Raw genomic sequence first — 24,983 nt, forward strand, 5'->3', positions numbered from 1 at the left:
TTCAGACAGGCTGAACAAAAAAGACAAGATTGACCCCAGGCCAAGTCTTTTGCAGTGGCTGGAGGAGGCTAGAAGTCCTGCTGAGTGACCAAGTGACCAAGAACCAAATACCTTGTTTTTCTTTTCCCGGACTCTCCTCCCTGAGTCATTCTCACACATTCCTGAAACTCTACTCCTTAGAGAAACTAGAAACGTTAGAGAAAAGGCGATGGTGAGTTACACACTGAGAACTTGGCAAGCCGATGAAGAACTGTGGGTTTCTTGGAGTCTGGAAGAGAGCTAACAGATTGGCTCGGCTGGGCTCTACTTTCCCATTCCAGAATTAAGATTAAAATCTTGGCCTGAAGACTCTCCTCCTCTCCCGCTTTAGGATTGGCTCTTTAGCAACAGAATTAAAAGGCTGAGTGCAAAAGAATTGAGGCCTTTGAACTAGGGTGCTGGAGAAGACTCCTGCGAGTCCCCTGGACTGCAAGGCGATCAAACCGGTCAGTCCTAGAGGAGATCAACCCTGACTGCCCTTTAGAAGGCCAGATCCTGAAGTTGAAACTCAAGTTCTTTGGCCACCTAATGAGAAGGACTCACTGGAGAAGAGCCAAATGCTGGGAAAGATGGAGGGCAAGAGAAGAATGGGACGACAGAGAATGAGATGGTTGGATGGAGTCACTGAAGCAGTAGGTATGAACTTTAATGGACTCCAGAAAATGGTAGAGGATAGGAAGACTTGGAGGAATGTTGTCCATGGGGTCGCGATGGGTCGGACACAACTTCGCAACTAACAACAACAAATCCCATTGAATTTACTTTTTAAAATCTAAGTGGCTGTTCTATAGCCATGTTAAAATGTTACTTTTATTCTTTTCTTACTTTATATTTCTGTCAACTTCGTTTTGCAGTAGTCTTTCCCTTCCCCCCCCCCCTCCTTTGCAGAGGTCTCTAAATTTGGCAACTTTTAAGACTTCTGGATTTCACCTCCCAGAATCCCTGGCTGAGGAATTCTGGGAATTGAAGCCCACAAGTCTTAAAATTGCCATGTTTGGAGACCTCTATTGTAACAGACAAGGAACTGAGGGGGTCCTTGGTGCTCCCTGAATTTGGCTCAGGGAGCGCCAAGGACCCCTCATTTTAGCCCTGATCTACAAATATTCTCCTTTATTGAGACAAGGAACACCCCCATAAGATCTGGAGCATCAATATGGGGCTAAAATTAACATTCTCGGGGTAGGTGGTCAGTTAGTTGAGCTGGGATGTCTTGTTGTGTTAAATGTACACAGCACCCCTCTTCCAGTAAACCAATTGCATGTTTTTGTGTTAAAGTCAGGGCCTTCCTAACAGCTTCTCACTGTAAATTCTGATCATGTAAACACGGACAAAAGGTCACAGGAAGCAAAGCGTAATCCAAAATTTAATTCACATCCATGTTATCAAAATTTTGATCGTTGCTGATTTGCGGCTAAAACATAATTTTTGTGACAGTGCGTTAGATGCCATTTCCCCTTACGTAACAGTGATTTTAGGCCGCTGCTAAGGCAATTGCATTGAACCTCAATTCGTCTGGATCACGCTCCATGAATTTCTTGCAAACTTCTACGGCATCCTAAAGAGAACACACAAAGAGATAACCACATACACAATGCCATCTTCTCTGAGTACACAACTGTTTTTATTGGTAGCAGGTTGCCTCATAAGGGGCTCTGCTAACTAGCATTTAGGTCCGTAGGCGCTCTCAGTAAATCATATAATTAAATTCACGATTCCCTACAGATGCCTTTGAAAACAAGCTGTAGTTTTCATATACTAAGCCAGTGCCTGGGGAATTCTGGGAGCTGAAGTCCATCGGTCTTAAAGGTTGGGAAACATTGTATTAAACCAGTGTTTCTCAACCTTGACAATTTTAAGGCATGTGGACTTCAACTCCCAGAATTCCACAGCCAGCATTGCTGGTTGTGGAATTCTGGGAGTTGAAGTCCACATGCCTTAAAATTGTCAAGGTTGAGAAACACTGTACTAAATTCTGTTACTGTACTGAATTTTAAATCTGTTTGCCTCTCCCTAATTTTTTTTTTTTTTGGAAGACAATGAAGAATCTATTTGTTTTTAAAAAATTAACAGTGCTTCAAATTAGAAGCATTGTGTCCATATTTAAGGTTATGTACAGGTAATCCTTGACTTACATCCATTTGTTTAGTGACCGATCGAAGTTGCAAGGGCACTGAAAAAAGGGACTGACAAACATTTTCCACACTTATGACATTCCAGCATCCCCACGGTCACGTGATCAAAATTCAGACGCTTGGCAACCGACTCATACTTATGACGGTTGCAGTTACCTGGAGTCGTGTGACCCCCCTGTTGCGACCTTCTGACAAGCAAAGTCAATGGGGAAGCCAGGCTGACTTAACAACCATGTTACTAACTTCACAACTGCAGTGGTTCGCTTAACAGCTGTGGCAAGGAGGTCGTAAAACTGAGCAAAACTCACTTAACAACTGTCTCACTTAGCGAGGGAAATTTTGGGTGCCGCTGTGGTCGTAAGTCAAGGACTACCTTTGTCTTTCTAGAGTAGGAGATTCAGTCTTTCTAAAATGGAGGGCAATGAGTCCCCGCTGGTTTGTTAAAGGAAACCCAATAATAATTGTTTAAGGAAGAGAAGGACCAGGGATGACATGATAGCAGTGATCCAATATCTCAGGGGCTGCCCCAAAGAAGAGGGAGTCAAGCTATTCTCCAAAGTGTCTGAGGGGCAGGACAAGAAGTAACGGATGGAAACTAATCAAGGAGAGAAGCAACCTAGAACTGAGGAGAAACTTCCTGACAGTGAGAGCAATTAACCAGTGGGACAACCTGCCTCCAGAAGTTGTGAACATTGGAAGTTTTTAAGAAGACACTGGACAACCATTTGTCTGTTTGCAGTGATGGCAAACCTATGGCACGTGTGTCAGAGGCGGCACTCGGAGCCCTCTCTATGGGCACGCATGCTGTTGCCCAAGCCCCGCCTCCCCCCCATGCCCCCCTCCTCACCAGCAGCTCCCTGGAGGAGAGCCGTCCCCAGGCAGCGGCCTGTGTGGAGCAGTGCAGCCAAGGACTTGGCAGCCGGGCAGCAAGGACAAGACTCTGCCCTCATGCCCTCATGCACAGATGATGCTCCGGGGCACGGGCAAAGGGAGTGGCTGCCATGGTGTTGCAGCACTGCCTGGGCAATTTGTGGTAGGCCGTGGAGGTGGTGGGTGGCTCTGTGGGCGGGTGGGGGCGGGGCAGAGCGGGGATGGAGTAGGCGGGGCAGTGGAATGGGGTGGGCCGGGGCGGGACAGTTTTTGGGCACTCGGTCTCTAAAAGGTTCACCATGACTGGTATAGGGTTTCCTACCAGAGCAGGGGGTTGGATTAGATGACCTCCAAGGTCCCTTCCAACTATTATTATTATTATTATTATTAATCATCGCACAATCAGCCCGATGTTCAGACTGGATTTGGCATTTTTGTCCACCTATCGAGTCCTTACCCAGGACCTGGGATAGGCAGATGTGGATGTTTGATGGTATTACAGATCTCGTCGCAGGATGGAAGCAGTTCCTAATAAGGCCGCCTTTTGCAATTGACTAATAGCGAATTTGTCAATGCCAATGGTGTTCAAGTGGTGCTCCAGTTATTTTGGGATTGCACCCAAAGTGCCTATGACTATTAGTACTACCCTTGCTTGCTTTTGCCACAGTTTTTCTATTTGTAGGTTGTTGTTGTTATTATACGGTTGCAAGTGGTGGAGAATTCCTACCTCTAGAAAAGTGTCGATGTTGGACTGCCCGTGGTTTATCGGGAAAGGTTTGCGTCCATCTGTTGGGATGCAGAAAAGTCATTCTTCATTGCTCAGAAAAGAAAAGGGCTCTACCTTCCCAGCTCCATGACTGCCTCCCACTGATCCTGAACCAAACATCTCATAAGGTCATGCCATCTGCCAATTACCATCACTCAAGGATGGAGACCTCTAAGCCCGCTACTGATCCTGGACCCTCAAGGTTGAATGGTATTAGATAGTCTTCTAATTCTTCCTTATCTTTATCTGCATTCCAAATACAGTGATTCCAAAGTGCTGGAATTTCTTGGGCATCTTATTGGATGAATGCCCGAAAAATCCCAGGCTAATCTAGAGAAAAGAAGGACTAGGTGTGACGTGACAGCAGAATTCCAGTATTGGAAGAGCTGCCACAAAGATGAGGAGGGGGTCAACTTATTTTCCAAAGCACCAGGAGGCAAGGCAAGAAACAATGGATGGAAACTAATCAAGGAGAGAAGCAACCTGGAATTAAGGAGAAACTTCCTGACAGCGAGAACAATTAACCAGTGGAACAGCTTGCCTCCAGAAGTTGTGGGTGCTTCATCACTGGAGAACTTTAAGAAGATACTGGATAGCCACTTGTCTGCAATGGTATAGGATCTCCTGCTTGAGCAGGGGGTTGGACTAGAAGACCTCCAAGGTCCCTTTCAGCTCTATTCTGATTAAGGATATCTCCAGGTCCAAGTCACCCTGAGGACCAGTGCCGGACACTTATTTCCTTTAAAGCCCATCCTTTCCATGTGAGAAATCCAGAGATAGGCTGAGCTGTAACTGAACCTCATGGTGTTGCTTTTTCCAACCCAACTTAATTTAGTGGCCAAGGATAGGATGCCAGTTTTCCACCACAGCAGAAGCCCCTATTATGTCAAGTCAGACTGTCTCTGTTTTCAGGCCCTGCAAATCACTTAATGGGGGTAACCCTTTTTATATTTCTGTCATGGAGGAATCTGAAACCAGATTAAAATGCCACAAATGCTCAGCTTACTTACGTGGCTAACCTCCAAAAGGAGGGACTATTCAACAAGCTATCGAGCTGAACAGAGCCATCCGGCACCCCACCACACCCCCGTTTCACTGACCAAGGGCCTCTGGATTCCTCTCCCAGTCTATTCTGGGAAATGGCATTTGAACAAGTCATCCACAAATGCAAACTGACCGCTTTCTATAGCACAGCTGAAGCTTCTTCGTGAATGCAGCCCCCCCCCCTCCACCCAGGAACCAAGAGCACCAGAAGGAATTTGTCTTTGGTGCAGAAGCTCTCACTGAGCATGCAAACAGCTGGGTGTTGAGGAAAGCAAATTTGCTTTAAAAAGCCTTTCATTGGCTTCTGAGACATTCTCCCAGAAAGCATGGAGTGACATGGCAGCCCGAGCTCATGATATGTGAGAGAGATATTCTTCAGCAGGATCCTTACCCCCATAAGACCCACCCTCCCTTCCTCTCTCCCTGGGGTCTTTCTTGGCACTGGATGGGAGGTGCTGCCCCAGGAGAAGTGCCAGAATTACGATTCAAGTCCTTGAAGAATCCATCCTCATAAGTGTGAAGACATTAATTAAAAACACCCAGATGCAAACATCAAAAAAAAAAGCCTTCTGAATTCAATGTAGCTTACAAGATCCATTCTGGGTCAGTCACTGGGACCAAAAATTTGGAAGAACAAGCTTTTGACCCCAGTGACTCAGATTAGGATCTTGCAACATTACCCTGAGACATGTATATTTATGAATGTATCTTCCTGTTATCCGTTCCTCCTTGTTTAAAGCTATTATGATCACAGTTTATAGCTGTGGTTCTCAAACGAGAAATATTGTTGCCACACTGGAAGAAAAACTAAGTCCTCTTGAAAACGGTCACTGCTTCTCCCTGGACAAGGCGAATTAAGGAATGGCACTAAATGAATTAATGGCACTAAAGTCAGCCAGCACACATCATGGAGGGTCTTGCATCCAGTATTCTTACCTAGTTCATAAAGAATGCCATCAACATTCACTAAAGCGATGAAATGAAGATCTACTTTCTCATCTATACTTGGTGCCTGCAAGAAAGAGGATAAAATTTGTACAAGTGATGAGCAGAAAACTTGTCTGTAGGCTTGGAAAAGAAAGTAATTCTACTCAAAAACTCATTTCAACCCCAGAAAAACCTGGATCCCAGTTTTGGCATATCTGCTCCTTCCATGTTGGGGGTCATTCCCTCATTACTGGCACTTTGGTGAACCACAAAGAACACATTTTCCAGATGGCCTTTGGGGAAGAGATGCTGGTTTGGGGCTATGTCATCCAGTGCTTTGTCCCAAAGGTGCTTTTTCTAAAGGCAACTGGACTTTCTTTGTTTTTCCTTGAAGATGATTTGCTTCTCATGCATATAACGTCTTCAGTTCTTGGATGAGAAGTGAAACATCTTCAAGGAAAAACAAATGAAGTCCAGTTGCCTTTTGACAAAGCACCTTTGGGACAACCATGACCTGGATGACTGAGAATCTCCATAGACATCCAGTGCATTCTTGTTGATTATAGAAACTGCACTTTCATTATCAGGTGATGTGCTTCTTCTTCCTAACCTAGTTTCCATTTTTGCTCTCTTGCGTTATTTCAATGAATTGGAAGCCGCCTGGAGTGGAATGAGGCTATTTACAAATCTTGGTGTGTGTGTGTGTGTGTGTGTGTGTGTGTATGTATGTATGTATGTATGTATAGATAGATATAGGTGTGTGTGTGTGTGTGTGTGTGTGTGTGTGTGTATGCATGCATGCATGTATGTATGTATGGAAATGCATAGACAAAGGATTTTCTTCCCATATAATCAAGTTTCTGTCACCTTGTCTTGCATCTGATTGATAAATGCCCACTATCCAACTCCAGGCCCCCAAACCTGAAGACGTGAAACATCTCAAGGAGGACTCTGTGGTCCAAATTTATACTATTCTGCAGCCCACATACATGAAACTGAGGACTGGAGATAAAGTTTATGAAGATTATTGGAACAAGTGTAGCGGGCAGGTCAGACACCCTGGAACTAGCAGCAACTTGCAGCCCAAAAGAACATATAAAATCCCATTTGTGTCAGAGGCACTGGTTAAGGTTTAGTTGGTGACATCACAATTGCCCAGAAAATGCTTATGGGGGCTCCTTTCATCTCCCTGTCAAGGAGCTGAAGTGAATGACGGGAGCTCACCCTGCCCCGTAGCAACACTCGGAACTCAAACATGGGCTCGCTAACCTTCTGCCCAGCATCCTAACCATGTGGGCCACTGCACTCCAACATATAAAGTAAAAATGAAGGAATAAATGAATAAGGGACAATTTCCCGTATCTTCATTCTTCCCTATCATATTATCTACCTACACTCCATCATTCCCTCTGCATTCGCTCTGCAAAGAAGCCTAACCAACGTTCTCAGAGATTTCGCTACTTCGGTAGACATCCTGACTCCCACATCATAAGAACATATGAAGTACATTAAGCAGCTGAGTTATAGTGAAAGACGTCTTCCCAATTACTTGAAAGGGGGGGAAAAAAACAAGCCAAAGAATGAACGATCATCTTTGACTGGCAGAAAAAGAAGGCTGCTGCTGGCGTTTGGAGAAGGCCAAGAATAGTCCAGAATCCTGAAGTCACCTTTTGCATCACTCCTGAAAGACCTCGCTTGAAGAACAGAAGGAGAGGAGACTGCTATGAAGCCCAGAGAAGCGAGAACTCAGGAAACCAAGTAGACCAGCTTGGAAGGTCTGGAAATCAAGAAAAGCACCAACCGGGAGGGAGGAAGAAATCCAAGGAAGACGGAGCAGCCTTTGTTCCCCATTACTTCCTTGAACTTTTCAGGAGTGGTCTGAAGATAGCAAAGCTGTACAGATCTGGGTTTGCTGGACCCTCAAAGAATGAAAAGCGAACCCAGAGGAGGCTTCAAAGAGGTGGAGACATGTCGTGAACTGGGAAAAGGAAGCCACAGCATTGTCCCCCCCCCCCCGAGCAGAGACGGAAGAGAAACCAAACTTACAGCTGGGGGGTCCCCCAGAGACGGTAATGGGACGGTGGGCCGCCAACTCTGCAGGCAGACAGGAGGGCTTGTGGCCTCCTCTATGGGGCTGGCGGCTTTGGCACAGGCAACAGGGCTGTGTCTGATCAGGGTCAAGGAGGCTGAGCGATGCAAGGGTGAGGCCTTCCTTTTGCAGTGGCTAAATTCAGGCTGGGTTGAGGAGGAGGAGGAGGAGGAGGAGAAGCCAGGCAAGGACTATACAAATATTGAAAAAAGACACACTTTACAGGTAGAGCTTGTGCCCAGCAATGTAGCCCAATTCGGTGGCCCGCAACCAGCTGCCATTTAAACCCCATGAAAACAGGCGTCTATTTTTATTTTTATTTTCCTAAGCAGGACAGGCATTTGTAGGCACGAGGACTCCTTGGTGCTCTCTGAGCTTGGTTGCTTTCTTGCAGACGTTTCATTACCCAAACCAGGTAACATCACCAGTGCTAGAAGCAATGAGGCTTGCTCTCTGTTTATATCCAAGTGGTTTGCCCTATCAGGATAGTACTGATGATGTTGCTTAGCTGGGTAATGAAACGTCTGCAAGAAAACAAGCAAGCTTGGAGAACACCAAGGACCCCTCATTTCAAGCCTCAGCTACAAATATTCTCCTTTATTGACATCATTCATAGGCAAAATTAATTTACTCATAGCCAAGCAAGACCTTCCCAGGGAAAACTATGATGGACCCTCCCCCCCCCCACTTCCTGCTTGGATTTCCCGCTTGCTGGCAATTTCTGACCGAGTTTCTCCATTTCCCTCACACTGTCCTGCACTTTGCATTTTTTGGGGGGGTGTAAAAATAGCTGTGAAGGGAAGGGAGCAGCCCCTTAGCTACCTTAACTTTGCTTTTCTGGTCCAAGAGCACCCCAACCCAAGCATCTGCTGGAACCGCCAACTGCGGGCAAGGAGCCTGGTCCAGAGAACAGCTGTGAGGTCATCTTGAGCCCCCTTCTAAATCCGAGCTATGACTGGACAATGGTTTGAGAAGCCACCTTCACCCCCAACTCTGGCCCAGATGAGGAGGGAAGAGGGGGCACATTGTGACTGTCACAGCCCAGGTGAGCCCAACTTCTGGAGCCCGACTTCCCTGGGGTCTGATGCACGTGAACCTTCCCAGAAGCAGAAAGCATGAGGGTGAAGGTTCTTTCTCTGAGCATGTGGGTCGGTTTCAGAACATTTCCTTACCACGCTAGGTAACGAATATACAGTAGTGGCCAAAATTGTGGGAACTTTTTGGGAAAAGTGTACAGCAGAAATGCCACCTTTGGCTAAGTTTCCACCCATTTTTCTTCTAATTTCTTTATAATTGTAGCCTTGTTCACTTAATAATTCCATTTTACATTGCTTTCTGGGCAACCAGTCAACTCTTTGCACCATGACTTTGATTTTATTACATTTTTCAAGCTCACTAAAGGAAAGGGGAAAAAAAAACCCCAATTTTTTGGAATAAACAATAAGTGTATCTTAGAGATGATACTATTTTGTATGAATTAAGGGAACCGTGGGCTATCGGAAATCTAAACATTATTGGACAGTAAGCTAACTCAAATACTCTAATTGAAACCAGACAAAAGTTAAAAACAGGATTTGGAGATATATAATCTAAAAGCTCTTTATAAATGTTTTAAATGATTGAGTTATAACTAGCAACCTACCAATTTGAATTTGTTATAATGATTAAGGGAAACAGGAAATTTTTGATGATGTAAACTGATATAAGTATGGATAAGCGTGTTATGGGATTATGTATTACCCAACCAACATGTTGCTTCCTTAAATACTTGAAGGTTTGTAAAAATGGAAAATTAATAAAACTTGTTATATGAAAAAAAAACCCAACCAACTTGATAGCGATCACATAACACACTGACAAATGTCCTCCTCTCAGCTTCAAAACATGACATCAATCTCTGAATCCTACTGTGATCTGATTGGCTCATTACCAAAACAAACTGACACCCGATTGGCTCTCTAAACACTCATGCTCATTGGCTACAATCAGATGAAGGAAAGCTACCTGATATCAACCTAAGCAAGTTGTGCTTCCTTTTTCTGGTTATCTGGCTATATCTTTTCATAGAATACAGTACAGATAATTGAACAAACTACGTTGCATTACATTCTTGATTAAATTGTCTTTCCATTGATATATAATTTTATGGTACTATGCCCCCACAAAAGTGATGTTATTAGCCATCAAACCTGAAAAATACACTTTTCCCAAAAGGTTTCCACAATTTTGGCCACTACTGTATAACAGACATAGGGGACGTCAGTGTCAATGTTCTTCTGTTCATAAGGGCTTCAGGTGTGGGGGTGTCAATTGAGGGTCTTATGATGGGTCAGGTGTGAGTCATCAGTGAGAATCTTGTGATAGGTGTTATGATGAGGTTGCATGAGGTCATTGGGAGGTGAACTGCTAGTTGGGGGGCTTGCATGGGCTGGTTGAGGGTTGGTGCCATCTCGGTTGGCTGTGCGGTTGATTTGGATTCTGAGGGGTTCATAGGCTGGTTTAGATCAATGTGTCCGTTGACGGAATTGCTTGTGGGGTGCCCGGCTTCAGTGAACTGATGAATGTGGCAGGTGGTACCAATCGAACTGGTGTTGTTTGATGCGGGTGTGATTTTTCCCATCAGCCTGAAGGCACCAGAAGGGCATCCAGGCACTCGTCTGGCTGCTGCGTGGCTTCCCCAGAGTGAAATTGCCCAGGCTGGATGAAGCTCTGCGTTCCTCAGCCCTGGCCCAGACTGGCAGGGGAAGGGCTTGGCTTCCTCAATCACTCTTGTTTTTTTCCTTCTCCAACAATTGTTGACTTCAAGTGTGCCTTTTCTGGACTGCTCGGCAATCAGGAGGAAATGGCTTTTCCAGCAGGTGAACTTTGCTTTGAAAAACAAGACTCAGGAAGGAATGCAGAGAGGGGAGAGATAAGCCCCCCCCCCATAAAACTCTGGGCTGTCTGGACGTGCAAGGAAAGCGGAATCAGGCAAGCAGGGTCCCCCCACATCCCCTCGTCAACTTGATGCGACAAGGTTTGGCTGCCATCTCAGCTGAAGGGAGTCGTGTTTTCCCCCCCCCCTTTTAACTACTTCCCAATTCTAGCAAGCTCTCTTGTTGACAATATGGTGGCAAACTCATTTTCGGTGGTAAGAAGATGATTCTAGGGCAGGGGTAGGCAACCTTGGCTCTTTTATGACTCGTGGACTTCAACTCCCAGAATTCCTGAGCCAGCACGAGGGAACTATGGCCCCCTCATGACTCGTGGACTTCAACTCCCAGAATTCCTGAGCCAGCCATGCTGAGGGGGAAGGGAGAGGTTTCCAAGCTGAGCCATGCTGGCTCAGGAATTCTGGGAATTGAAGTCCATGAGTCATAAAAGAGCCAAGGTTGCCTACCCCTGGTCTAGGGGATGTTTAATGGCAAGGGAGCCATTTGGTGTACACTGCTTAGAGAGTGCTTGCATTTAAAGCGGTATATAAGTCTCATAAATAAATAAATAAATAAATACATACATAAACAATAAACAAAAACATTTATAATAAAATAGCCCTCCCCCAAAGCACATGCAGCCATACAAGTGTGCCATGAGGGAAAGGTGAAGGTGCTGGACCACGAGTTCCCCCCGCCCTCCCCCCCACAGAAGAAGAGGAATCTAGGCTAGTCTCTTTCATAGCCCAGTGCCAGCTGGGGAGATAATAGTCCTCACCTTTTCCAAAGAGGCCTTCAACCTATGGGGGACTGATCCGGGTCGATTCTTCAGACCATGAATTTATTTACCGTGATATGCACAAGTATAATCAAAATGATGGATGTGTGACTGCAAATTTGAATATAAACTGAAGGAAGGGTGTCCATTTATACTCGGGACAAGCAGCGTCTTTGTAACGGGCATAATGTTGGGCTGCTTTTACTACAAGCTCATGAAGAGCGATGCGATTCTGCTCCACTTCTACCCATTTGCTTCCAAGACAAAAGACAACATTTTTTTTTCTGATCAAATCTCACCAGAACTTTGATCAACTGACCATATTTTTCATACTTGTGACTGTTGGGACATCCTCCTGGTCACGTGATCAAAATTCAGACGCTTGCTGACTAACTTGTAGTTATGACAGTTGCAATGTCCAGGTCAGTTCTGCTCGTAAGTCAAGGACTATCTTTAATTCACAATCTGGATCAGCTGATCCTTGCCCTTTTCCAAAATAGTCCTGATTATCAGCCAGTGGTGTGTAGATGCCAAGGTGTCAGAACCAGTTTGAACCCATCCTCAGCTATGCAGACTTACTGGGAGATTCTAGTCAACCCTTCTGTGCCATTCAACTTAGCCCTACAAATAATAGCCTGCTGAGGTAGGATGAGCACAATCCTACGTCAGCAGACTATTATTTGTAGGGCTAAGTTGAAGGGAGAGGAATGGCACCTGTTTTGCCTGGAGTAAAGTAGGAGTAAAGAACATTTAATCAAGAAATAAACTTGTTCTATTGTCCTCAACCTGGGAAACCTGATCTGGCTTCACCACAGTTAACCACCTATGATGGTTGCCCCATTTCCAAATTTAATCCCTGTCATTAAACCATGAAAGAACCAGTCTTGAAGAAACCCAGAGAGGGCTACAAGTAGTCCTCGAATTACAGCCACAACTGAGCCCAACTTTGCTATTGCTATGTGAAACAGTTATTAAGTGATTTTGCCCAATTTTAGTAATAGCACTTAGACTTTACAGCCCTCTCTAAGCGGTTTAAAGAGTCAGCACATGGCCCCCAACAATCGGGTCCTCATTTTTACCGACCTCGGAAGGATGGAAGGCCGAGTCAACCTGGAGCCGAGGAGGATCAAACGCCTGGCAGTGGGCAGAATTAGCCTGCAATATTGCATTCTAACCACTGGGCCACCAGGGCTCCTTACGACCTTTACTTTGTCAGAGTTAAGTGTATTAGTGCAGTTGTTCAATTACTAACATGTTTGTTAAGTGAATCTGGCTTCCCTTATTGACTGCTTGTCAGATGGTTGTAAAAAGTGATCATATGACCCCGGGATACTGCAACCGTCATAAATATGAGTCAGTTGCCAAGTGTCTGAATTCTGATCACGTGAGATCCTCGCAAGTGTGAAAAAACGTTGTAAGTCACTTTTTTCACTGCCATTGTAACTTCAAATGGTCACTAAATAATGGTTGTAAGCCAAGGATTATCTGTACTTTTGCCCCCACAGTAAATAACAATATTTCCTGCTATTTTCAGGCCCAGCCAGTATGTCAAGGAGTGAGCCGTCCAGGGAGCAAATAAATTTAATAAATAAAATCAAATCCATTTATGGACACCTCCTACAAAGTTTCTAAACGGAGCTCCGATTTCCACAGATTCAAAGGCCCTGGCCCAGCCCAGAGCTTTTGGCATTTTTGAATATATAATGCTGTTATAATTGCACACATGATCCAAATCACACTTCTACAATTTAGGGAGGATGTTCTTGTATTGGCAAATAGTCATTTTAAAAGACTCGGACACAAATCACATCTGAGCACGAGGAACAGCCAACTGGCCCTCTGCAAGATGATCTACGTTACCCACAAAGCTGCAATGCCCGAGGCCCATGCAAGCCAGTTCCATTCAAAATAACCAAAGGTTTTACACCTAGGCAGGAAAAAACAAAGGCACAAGTACAGATTAGGCGAAATCTGGCTCAAAAACAGTAAGTGTGAGAGGGACCTTGGACAATCACTTAAACATGAGACAGCAGTGTGCGGCAGCAGCCAAAAAAGCGAACAGAATCCTTGGTTGTATAAACAGAGGCACAGAATCAAAATCACATGAAGTATTAGTACCGCTTTATAAAGCCTTAGTAAGACCACACCTGGAATTCTGCATCCAGTTTTGGTCACCATCTTTCAAAAAAGATGTTGAGACTTTGGAAACAGTACAAAGAAGAGCAACTAAGATGATTAAGGGCCTGGAGACAAAAACATATGAAAAACGGTTACAGGAACTGAATATGGCCAGTCTAGAGAAAAGAAGGACTAGGGGGGACATGATAGCAGTGTTCCAGTATTTGAGGGGTGCCAAAAAGAAAGGAGGTCAACTTATTTTCCAAAGCAGCAGAGAGCAGGACAAGAAACAATGGAGAAAACTAATCAAGGAGAGAAGCAACCTAGAATTAAGGAGAAACTTCCTAACAGTGAGAACAATCAACCACTGGAAGAGCTTGCCTACAGAAATTGTGAGTGCTCCATCACTGGAGGTTTTTAAGAAAAGATTGGACAACCACCTATCTGAAAGGATATAGGATTTCCTGCTTGAGCAGGGGGTTGGACTAGAAGACCTCTAAGGTCCCTTCCAGCTCTATACTGGTTGAATTGATTGAAAAAATTCCAGAACTGGGAAGACAAACGTCACTCATCCAGGCTATTCCAATCCTGATCTCAAGGAGAGAGTCCTTGAGAAAGGAAAACACACGTCTTTCATGACTGAGGCCCACCATCTTTAACATGCATTGCATGATCCTACTAGGACAGCCATCATCTTGACTACACTGGCAGCATCCTCCAATTCTCTAGATGGCCCATGCTGGGAGAGACAGCACTTTAATAGGGTACTTCTTATCAAATTATACCATGCTCTTTCTCTTCAAAAATAATCTTGCATAACGCAACATCCTCTGAACTTAGGCTTCGGGATGATATGATTGTGGCATTTTGAATGATTCTTTACACTATGAACAATTAGGGGTTCTGCTACAGAATGCAACTCAGGAAACTTGGATTTTCCCAGGAGCTGCTAATACAGCTCTACAAAGGAATTACTGAGTCTGTCCTTTGCACCTCTATAACTGTCTGGTTTGGCACTGCAACCAAACTAGATAGACACAGACTTCAACGGAGAGTTAGAACCACAGAAAAAACATTTGCAACCAGCCTGCCTTCCATGGAGGACCTGTATACTGCACAAACGAGAGAGAAGGCTGAGAAAAATATCTATAGATCCTTCATATCCTAGACCTAAACCGTTTCAACTTCTTCCATCAAGATGACGCTATAGGGCAGGGGTAGGCAACCTTGGCTCTTTTATGACTCGTGGACTTCAACTCCCAGAATTCCTGAGCCAGCCATGTTGAGGGGAAAGGGAGAGATTTCCATGCTGAGCCATGCTGGCTCAGGAATTCTGGGAGTTGAAATCCATGAGTCATAAAAGAGCCAAGGTTTCCTACCCCTGCTATAGGGCATTGCATGCCAAAACAACTAGTCCAGTGGTTCTCAAACTTTTTAATGCCACGACCCCCAACCGGTCGTAAGTCGAAGACTACTCAACCGGTTGTAAGTCGAGGACTACTCAACTGGTGCAGCACCGTTTGCAGAATGGGACTTTTGGTGGGCTCAGCAGGGCAGAGACAGCCTGGACAATTCCTATTGGCTTTTGAAAGCCAATAGAATTAGACTCTATTCAACAGAGTTTACTCTATTGGCTTTCAAAAGCCAATAGAATAAAAGGGAGTAGCACAGCTAAGGAAAAGGGGGAAAAAAATGGTGGACTGCGTTGTTTGGCAACCCCCATGAAATGGTCATTCGACCCCAAATGGGGTCCCGACCCACAGGTTGAGAACCACTGAACTAGACACAAGGACAGTTTTTTTCCCCCCATGCCATCACTCTGCTAAACAACTAATTCCCACATTGTCAAACTACTTAGTAAGGCTGTACTAACTTTATTCTTCTCATCTTTCCTATTATCTATCTCCTTATCTTCTTATGACTATAACTTTGTTGCTTGTATCTTACCATTTATATTAATTGCTTCATTTAGTATCCTAGTATGATTTATGGTGTTTGCTTATTTACTATCCTATGACTATCATAATTGTTGTATCTTACGATTTATGGTGAATGTATTTTTATGATGATTATGATCATGATTTATCACTTGTTGCTTGTATGTCCACTGAGAACTTATGTACCGGAAACAAATTCCTTGTGTGTCCAATCATACTTGGCCAATAAAGAATTCTATTCTATTCTAATAACAATGCCTCTTTGCCAAACCAATAAAAATGTTGAGTCTTTTGCATCCTGCAACCTGCAAGCAAAAAGATCTATGTTTGTTTCCCTTTCACAGGAAGGCAGTTAAAAAGAAAATAAACATATTCATTCCAAATGTACCTTGAAGAGATCTTGGTTTCAGACAGGAAATAGCTCAGAGACTGGAATTTTTTGAGACTCTACCCCTTCCTTCTTAGTAAGCTTTGCCCCAGAGACTCTTTGAAAAAGACCCACTTTCTATTTTGGGAAGCTGCCAAAGACCTCAATACTTGAACACTCAAGCAACAGCATCTTTAAATCACTTGATTTTTTATTTTTTTTTAAATTGCATTCAGGAAGCAAACACAAGCAGGATATTTTTTTTTCAGATTTAACCCAGAGGTTTACCTACATTATTCTGAGTAGATTTTACTGATTAAAGGTTGTAAAATGTTTAAAAAGCAGTTGTCTAAGCAACTGAATAACAAAACAAATAAATAACATAAAACTGGTAAATAAAAATAAATATCAGAAACAGGAAGAAAAAATATTATGAAAGAAGCAAAAATGATGCCCTAAAAATTCCTAGGATATTAGCAAACTTCAAAAGTTTTTTGTTCCACCAGGAGCTCATCCTAGTTCTTTTGTGTTATTGCTCAATCAATAAATTACAAGGGCCAAAAAAAAAGTATGATACTTAAAACCATCTGTTTTACAGGACTATTATACTCTACACACATTGATTTTTAAATCAACCTTTGTGCTCTGCTTTCAGATGTTGCATTTGAGGTGATCATGTCTTTTAAGCTGTAAGTAAGATGAGCAGATAGTGGACCATACATGAATGGCTAATCAGACTCTTAGAAAAAAACTGGGGGCAGAACTACAACTATTGGTCAGGCTACAGGTTACAGTTTTATAAGCACTTCTGTCAAAAAGCTGCATTCTTGCAAGTTTTGCATAGTTGCTTCCCAGGTCTTTTTATCTGCAAGCACAAGAGCAACCATTTTGCCAGAAGAAAAACGTAGTAAAACAGTTGGAGAAGCAGTCACATAAGACCTAGGTACAAATACTGGGATGCTGAAATATATCTTTTCCAAATACTTAGTACAGCTGTACAGTTTTAGATGCTTATTAGGAAAAAAAATGGTGACAATGTCTGTGGGTCCTGGCTTAAAGATGACCGAGAGCCTTCTAGATTAATTAAAGCTTAATTAAAGAATTAAAGCTGGCTGAGAAGCCAAGTGGAGTCCGAGCTTAAAAGGAGACACGGAAAGAAGCCAGTTTCAAAGCAAAGAAGCATGGTTAATGCTAACAGTTAATGTTGCCAGCTATAATTCCTCCTAGAGGGAATTTGCTGAATTCCCCCCTGCAAAGTCATCTAGATGCTGGTCACAGTGGTCAGGCAGCAGAGATTTCTCATCTCAGGTACAGAGGGACTGGTCAGCAAAAAAACTAGTTATACTTCTGCCTCTTTCCCGCTGTCCCAACAACTCTCTTCCATCTGCTTGGTTGGCATAGGCCGGGGGTAGGCAACCTTGGCTCTTTTATCACTTGTGGACTTCAACTCCCAGAATTCCTGAGCCAGCCATGCTGAGGGGAAAGGGAGAGGTTTCCAAGCTGAGCCATGCGGCTCAGGAATTCTAGGAGTTGAAGTCCACAAGTCATAAAAGAGCCAAGGTTGCCTACCCCTGGCCTAGGCCATAGGGTGAGGCCTACAGGGCTGCTACAAATGAAGGGCAGAATTAGCCTGGCAGTTTCTCCTTCCTTGGGCAGGAACATCCCACAAACAGATCTCAACTCCTCAAAGGGCCACAGGCAAGCCCAGATGAAGCCAGCATCCAAGGTAGAATCAAAAAGTGGTTTTTATTTTGAAAAGGCAACTGGACCTTTTGGGGGCGGGGGGAGGAAGAAGATGTTTTGCTTCCTATCCTGGAAGGTTCATGTTTTCTTCTTCCACAAAAAAAATAAAATAAAATAAATCAGTCCAAAATAAAAACCACTTTTGATACAACTGTGACCCGGATGACTGAGAATCATCATAGAGATACAGGGTAGAGTTTTCACTAAGCCCAATACAAAGAGTCTCTTTAAAGGCCTCGTGCAAATCCTTGCCTTGGGTCATAGCAGCTTTATTAAAAAAAAACCAATGCAACTCAGAGACTGCATCAGGAAGGAATGGAATGGAATAGTAGAATAGAATAGAATAGAATAGAATAGAATAGAATAGAATAGAATAGAATAGAATCTGGAAGGGACCTTGGAGGTCTTCTAGTCCAGCCCCCTGCTCAACTGAATTAAACCAAGTGCTGTTCTAGAACTTTCTTCTATCCCACTCCCTTTCAGGACCACGGCAGGATACAAGTCACTGCTTGTTCTTAAAAATCACATCAAAAGCTTTACTCGGGGAATAATTGAATTGTGTACCTCAGTCTGGCCTTCATGAGCACTGGATTCGTGCGTCACACGGATGGCCTGAAATTTCAAAACAGACTGTTAGCTTATGGCCGGGGAACAACCCGATTCAAAAGCCCCTCAGCCCCCACCAACCCAATCATCTGACAGATAACCCAATTTGCCAAACACCAGTTTCTGAAGTGAGAAGAATTCTGCTGTTTTCTTAAAGCACCAGAAACGTTGCAAATTGTCTCCCAAAGCAGCCCCAGGATTTACGACCGGAAAGAGCAAACCGCCCTTTCTGACCAACGCAAGCCCAGGTAGGGCTGGAATTCCACCTGGAGAAAAGGCCTCTTCCGCAGCCCTCCCTCTGGGCTCAACACAGAAGCCTCTTTGCAGTCAAGATTAATGGGCAACCAGCTGGGCATCTCTTCTTCTCAGATGTTGCCCAAAGGCGGGACAGGGAGTTTCTCTTTGAGTGGGTTGTGCCAGCTCAAAAATGGAGTTGAGCAACAGGACAAACAGGTTCTGGCAGGTCCTCAGCCTCTGCTGGAAGGTAAGCTTTGACTGGAGACTGAAAGGACCGAATCATGGTCTGCAAATAAATTTAATAAATAATAATGATAGCAATGTTCCAATATCTCAAGGGCTGCCACAAAGAAGAGGGAGTCAAGCTGTTCTCCAAAGCACCTGAAGCAGGACAAGAAGCAACGGATGGAAACTAACCAAGGAGAGAAGCAACCTGAAATTAAGGAGAAACTTCCTGACAGTGAGAACAATTAACCAGTGGAATAACCTGTCTCCAGAAGTGGTGAATGCTCCAACACTGGAAGTTTTTAAGAAGAGACTGGACAGCCATTTGTCTGAAATGGTATAGGGTTTCCTGCCTGAGCAGGGGGTTAGACTAGATGGCCTCCAAGGTCTCTTCCAACTTTATTATTATGGATCATCACATAGTCAGCCTGATGTTCAGACTGGATTTGACATTTTGTCTACCTATCGAGTCCTTACCAAGGACCTGGGATAGGCAGATGTGGATGTTTGATGGTATTACAGATATGATGATGATGATGATGATGATGATGTCTCTTGGCCTGCCACCCTAAAAAGGTAGCATTCTTCCAAAGCTGATGGATAGCTTGGCTTACAAGCTGCACAGGACTCAGGTACAGGTAGTCCTTGACTTATGGCCCAAAATTTTCTGTTGTTAGGTGAGACATTTGTTAAGTGAGTTTTGCCCCACGTTTATGACCTTTTGTGAAACGGTTAATGGAATCACCGCAATTGTTAAGCTAGTAACACGGTTGTAAAGCAACTTTGACTTTCCCCATTGATTTTGCCAGTCAGAAGTTCACAAACGTTGATCCCATGACCCTGGGGCACTGCGTCATAAACATGAGTCAGTTGCCAGCAAGCATCTGAATTTTGATCACATGACTTGGGGGATGCTGCAAAGATCATAACGATAAAAACGGTCATAAGTCACTTTTTTCAGTTGATTTGAACGGTCTCTAAATGAAGTGTTGTAAGTCAAGGACTAGCTGTATAATGACTGATAATCAAGGTAATACTACTTGAATTTCAGATAACCCCAATGAGATTAAATTAGATAACCTTTATGGTCATTTTTTTCCTGTGGGCACAACAGCACCCATTAAAAATGAAATTTAGTTGCTTGCTCTCTATGGAACATATGTATAGACCAGGGGTAGGCAACCTTGGCTCTTTTATGACTCGTGGATTTTAACTCCCAGAATTCCTGAGCCAGCCATGCTGAGGGGAAAGGGAGAGGTTTCTAAGCCGAGCCATGCTGGCTTAGGAATTCTGGGAGTTGAAGTCCACAAGTCATAAAAGAGCCAAGGTTGCCTACCCCTGGTATAGACCTACACTCTTACATATAAGTAACATATAAATATTAATCACTGTCCATCTTTAATACATAATGGAGGGAGGAAGCTTTGGAATTCACAAGGTTAATATTGTATGGAACAAAACTGGGACTGAATCTGGATGTTCTACTTCAGATATCACGGAGCCCCCTCCTCCTAGAAGGTAACAAATGAACCATTGTTGGATTTGTAAACAATTTTGTGGCTTGTGATGGATAACTCATGCCTTTATACAAAAAAAAAAAAAAAAAAAAGGGAACGGGTATTCCTCTAAATATTGAACATCTTAGCCTATGCCTTTATGACGATCTCCTTATCATGACACAAGCAGTCTTCGACTTACAACAATTGAGCCCAAGATTTCTGTTGCTAATTGAAACATTTGTTACCCGAACTTGCCCCATTTTACGATTTTTTCCTGTTGCAGTTCTTTAAGTGAATGGCTGCAGTTGTTAAATTAGTCAAGCTGCTATTCATCGAATCTGGCTTTGCTTCTTAAGAGGTTGCAAAACGCGATCACGTCACCCCGGGACGCACTGCAAACCGTCATAAATATGTGTCAATTATCAAGCATCTGAATTTTGATCCCTTGGCCATGGGGACGCTACATTGGTCGTTTAAGTGTGAAAACTGGTCACAAGTCATTTTTCCAGCGACGTTGTAACTTTGAACGGTCACTGAATGAACAATTGTAACTCGAGGACTACCTGCATTAGATGGTATCATATAATGCAGCAAAACATCCCAGTAAAAAACCCTTCGCTTTTACAGGCAACTGTGAAGCTCCACCGGCAAAGGATTCTAATAGTTTGAAAGTTCAGTTTGAGAAGACTAATATTGTAGCGATGTCACTATAATTGTGGCTGGGATTGCCCTATCCGATTTAATGACTACTGTCTGCAACAGAAAAGAGATTGCCCTCCAAGTATACATCATCACTCACTTCATAAGTTTCTAGGTATTTGGCTCTTTGTTCGGGACTCATCGGCACCGACTCGTCCAGGAATTTCTTCAGCGAAGAATCTTTTTCTAAAAGAGGCAGCATTAATACAAAGAAAGAGAATTAACATTCAAAGGGACGGGTTGAACACTGACACACAATGCTTTCCAATGTTTCTTTTTTACACTGCAGGTAAAATGACACTGAAAACAACACTCATGTAACACTACAAATCAAGATGTTTTCTAGCTTATCAACTTGACAAACAGAACATAAACACCAGGAAACGTTGCTACGGAATGTATACCAGAATGAATAAGCTACTTTTCATTAAAGTGGAAATTACAAAACTGGGTCTCGCTAATTTTGGCCGTGTCATGGGGGGGGGGGAATTCACTGGAGAAAGCAATTCTGTTTGGACAAGTGAGCGATAAAAGGAAACCAGGACGCCAAACAACATGGCATCCAGACACGAGCCAGACAACATAAAAACTCAAAGAAGCAGTGTAAGATCAGACTATGTGGAGAGACTTGGCCCACAGAATCACCAAGAGTTGGACATAATTGAATGGATATCATCATCATCATTAGAATGGTTAAGATAGCGCAGGAGTAGGCAATGTTGGCTCTTTTATGACTTGTGGACTTCAACTCCCAGAATTCCTGAGTCAGCAAGGCTCAGCTTGGAAACCTCTCCCTTTCCCCTCAGCATGGCTGGCTCAGGAATTCTGGGAGTTGAAGTCCACAAGTCATAAAAGAGCCAGCATTGCCTATCCAAGATAATGTGTTCTGGCTAGTATAGGAAGTCCTCAACCTACGATCACAATTGAGCCCAAAACATCTTGTTAAATGAGTTTTGCCTCATTTTACAACCTTTCTCACCACCGTTGTTAAGTGAATCACTGCAGCTGTTTAGTAACCTGGTTGTTAAGTAGACCAGGCTTCCCTGTAGACGTTGCTTGTCAGAAGATCGCAAAAGGTGACACCGAGACCGTCATAAATATGAGTCAGTTGCCAAGTATCAGAATTTTGATCACATGACCACGGGGATGCCACAACGGTCGTAAGTGTGAATAAAAGGGTCATACGTCACTTTTTTCAAGTGCTGTCGTACCTTCGAATGGTCTCTAAATAAACTGCCGTAAGTCGAGGACTATGTGTATATGCTGCCCTGTAAATTCCTTTCCCTGGATCATAAAAGTTGCCACCGATCTTCCCAACCATGGAAGAGTAACCTGGGAGAAGGGAAAAGCTTTACCAAAGTCAATTTTATCCCTGTTGTTTGCAATGGCATGAATGAGGCCGATGGTTCCGCAGGCGTTGCTGATGGTCTGCTTCATGAAATAGACACCCGGTTTGACTTCTTGTCCGTTAGCTTTGATCGTCTCTTCCTCTTTCATCCGGAATGTTTCATACTAGGCAGCAAGGAAGGAAAAAAAGAGACTTTTTTTTTTCAAATTCCCCTTTTCAAAGCATCCATTTTGGAAAAAATAAACAGCGCTCATCAAAGAAAGAAAAGACATTCAAGAACCCAGGGGAAAAAGTTTGTTCTAAGACATTTATCCACTAGAACATGGTGGTCTAGTGGTGAAGGCGCTCGCCTCGCACTCGGAAGGTTGAGAGTTCAATTCTAGGTAGAGCTAGGGCACAAAGGAAAAAATATCGGCTACAAACTCTATGTGGCTTCAGGAAGGGCATCTGGCCAGTAAACGCTCAGCTCCATCCAGTTTACCCCCTTCCCGAATTAAGGGATTACAGCAGTGGTTCTCAACCTTTTTAATGCCGCGACCCCCAACCGGTCGTAAATCGAGGACTACTCAACCAGTCATAAGTCGAGGACTACTCAACTGGTGCAGCACCGTTTGCAGAATGGGACTTTTGGCGGGCTCAGCAGGCAGAGACAGCCTGGACAATTCCTATTGGTTTTTGAAAGCTAATAGAATTAGATTCTATTCAAGAGAGTCTATTCTATTGGCTTTCAAAAGCCAATAGAATAAAAGGGAGTAGCACACCTAAGGAAAAGGGGAAAAAAATGGCGGACTGCATTCATTCAACCCCAAATAGGGTCCTGACCCACAGGTTGAGAACCACTGGATTACAGGGTCTAAAAAGGAATGTTTGTTTTTTTAAATTTATCAACTGGAAGGTTCCGCAGGCCTTGCAATGCCCTCCCTTGGTTTGCACCCTAACGCACACCAAGTGCACATTTCTCCCACCTTCCTTGTGTTGTGTGACCTTGCTAGAAACACTATCATTTTACTTTCCAGAGAGCTAGAAAACTAGGCCATTTTCGACAATTCTGTTTCTATGGAGGGCTGCGGGCCATGAACATTTGTCTTTCCCTCTGCTTAGCAGTCTTTAAAGCCACTCTTCTGCCCATTACCCAGAACATTTGAGAGGACAGTAGAGGAAGGATATCCCAGGGCGGTATCACTTTGAAGATGCTGAAAAGGCTTTAAAGAGAGAAGATTTAAAGATATATGTGGGGGGGGATGCCCCTTTATTTTGCACGCAGGGTGTCCTGCAGACAAGAAAGTCTCAAAGTCCAAATACACACAGTTCTTGGCCTACGATCACCTTTTAGCCCAAAATTTCGGCTGTTAAGTAGGACAAGTTGTTCAGCGACTTTTGCCCGATTTTACACCCTTTCTTACCACAGTTGAATCACTGCAGCTGTCAGGTTGTAACACGGTTGTGAAGTGAATCTGGTTTTCCCCATTGATTTTGCTTGTCAGACGGTCGCAAAAGGGGATCCCATGACCCCGGGACACTGCGACCGTCATAAATATGAGTCAGTGGCCAAGCGTCTGAATTTCGATCACGTGACCGAGTGACACTGCAACCAACGGTCGTGTGAAAAACGGTCATAAGTCTTTCCAGTGCCATTGCAACTTCAAACGGTCACTAAATGAATAGTTGTAAGTACCCCCATAATGTCCAGCAGCTTGGAAGCTTGGAGGGGAACCTCGAGGTGGGTAGGGAGCTGGCTGGCTGGCTGGCTGCGTGGGAGGGAATAGTTGTTAAGTCGAGGACTACAGGACCCGGTAGTATGTGCACTGCTTCACCCTCCAGGGGTAGCTGGGCTACAACTACAACTCCCAGAACGCCCAGCAATTTGGAAGCTAGAGGGGAACCCCGAGGTGGGTAGGGAGCTAACTGGCTGTGCGGGAGGGAGGGATCAGGAGTCCTCCGGGTCTCCTGCTTGAGCAGGGGGTTGGACTAGATGACCTCCCAGCTCTATTCTGAATGTATTGCATTGAGACCTTTTTTCGAGGGGGCAGCCCCTTCCGCGGGGAAAGAGCCCCGGCTCCACCTACCTTCTCGGTGACCGGGAAGAGCAGCATCAGGGCGCAGACGGGCCGGGGCACCAAGCCGAGCAGCTCCGGGTCGGACCCATAGACGTCCACGAACTGCCAACTGGCGTGGATGCCCAATTGCCGGAGGAACTGCCGGGAGACAGACGGACGGGCGGGCAGATGGGCTGATCGCCTCCGCCGCCCACCTCTTCCTCGCTTCCCTCCCACACCCGGGAGACCCCCCGACCCGAGGGGGATGCGGACCGTCGAGGGGCGCCGTGCGCGGCGCAGCAGCTCACCTGGTTCGTTACCTGCAAGTCAGAAAGGTGGGGGGAGCGGGTCAGTCCGGGTCCGGACACAGGCGACCGTCCAACCCACGCGACCCTTCCCTCCCTCCCTCTCTCCCACCTACCCACGCGCCCCCTCCCACCTACCTCGGGGTTCGCCTCCAGCGGCAGCCAGCGCTGAACCTCCATGGCAGGCCGGCTTCTTGCCTGGATCTCGCTCCGCCCCGGCCTGTACCAAGGCTCGGGGAAGGCGGCGTCTCCCCCCTCCCCGCGTGGGCTCGTCCAAGCCGCCGGGAGGCGGGGCTGCTGGGAGTG

The 24,983-nt window shown here is 44.6% G+C and overlaps 1 protein-coding gene across 1 annotated transcript; it reads right to left on the minus strand.

The window, feature by feature from the left end:
- Positions 1-1,384: 1,384 nt before the first annotated feature.
- On the minus strand, positions 1,385-24,960 carry UCHL3 (ubiquitin C-terminal hydrolase L3). The gene is made up of 9 exons (XM_039365837.1): positions 24,816-24,960; positions 24,681-24,692; positions 24,403-24,531; positions 22,344-22,500; positions 21,089-21,174; positions 18,287-18,334; positions 5,788-5,863; positions 3,769-3,827; positions 1,385-1,594 (listed from the first exon to the last, which is right to left on the minus strand). Exons 1-9 carry the CDS (start codon positions 24,855-24,857, stop codon positions 1,511-1,513), a joined length of 693 nt encoding a protein of 230 aa, XP_039221771.1. The 5' UTR covers positions 24,858-24,960; the 3' UTR covers positions 1,385-1,510.
- Between the last annotated feature and the right edge of the window lie 23 nt (positions 24,961-24,983).

The sequence above is a fragment of the Crotalus tigris genome, unplaced genomic scaffold (assembly GCF_016545835.1).
Source record: "Crotalus tigris isolate CLP2741 ecotype Arizona unplaced genomic scaffold, ASM1654583v1 scf7180000017596.1218436, whole genome shotgun sequence".
NCBI classification, from domain to species: domain Eukaryota; kingdom Metazoa; phylum Chordata; class Lepidosauria; order Squamata; family Viperidae; genus Crotalus; species Crotalus tigris.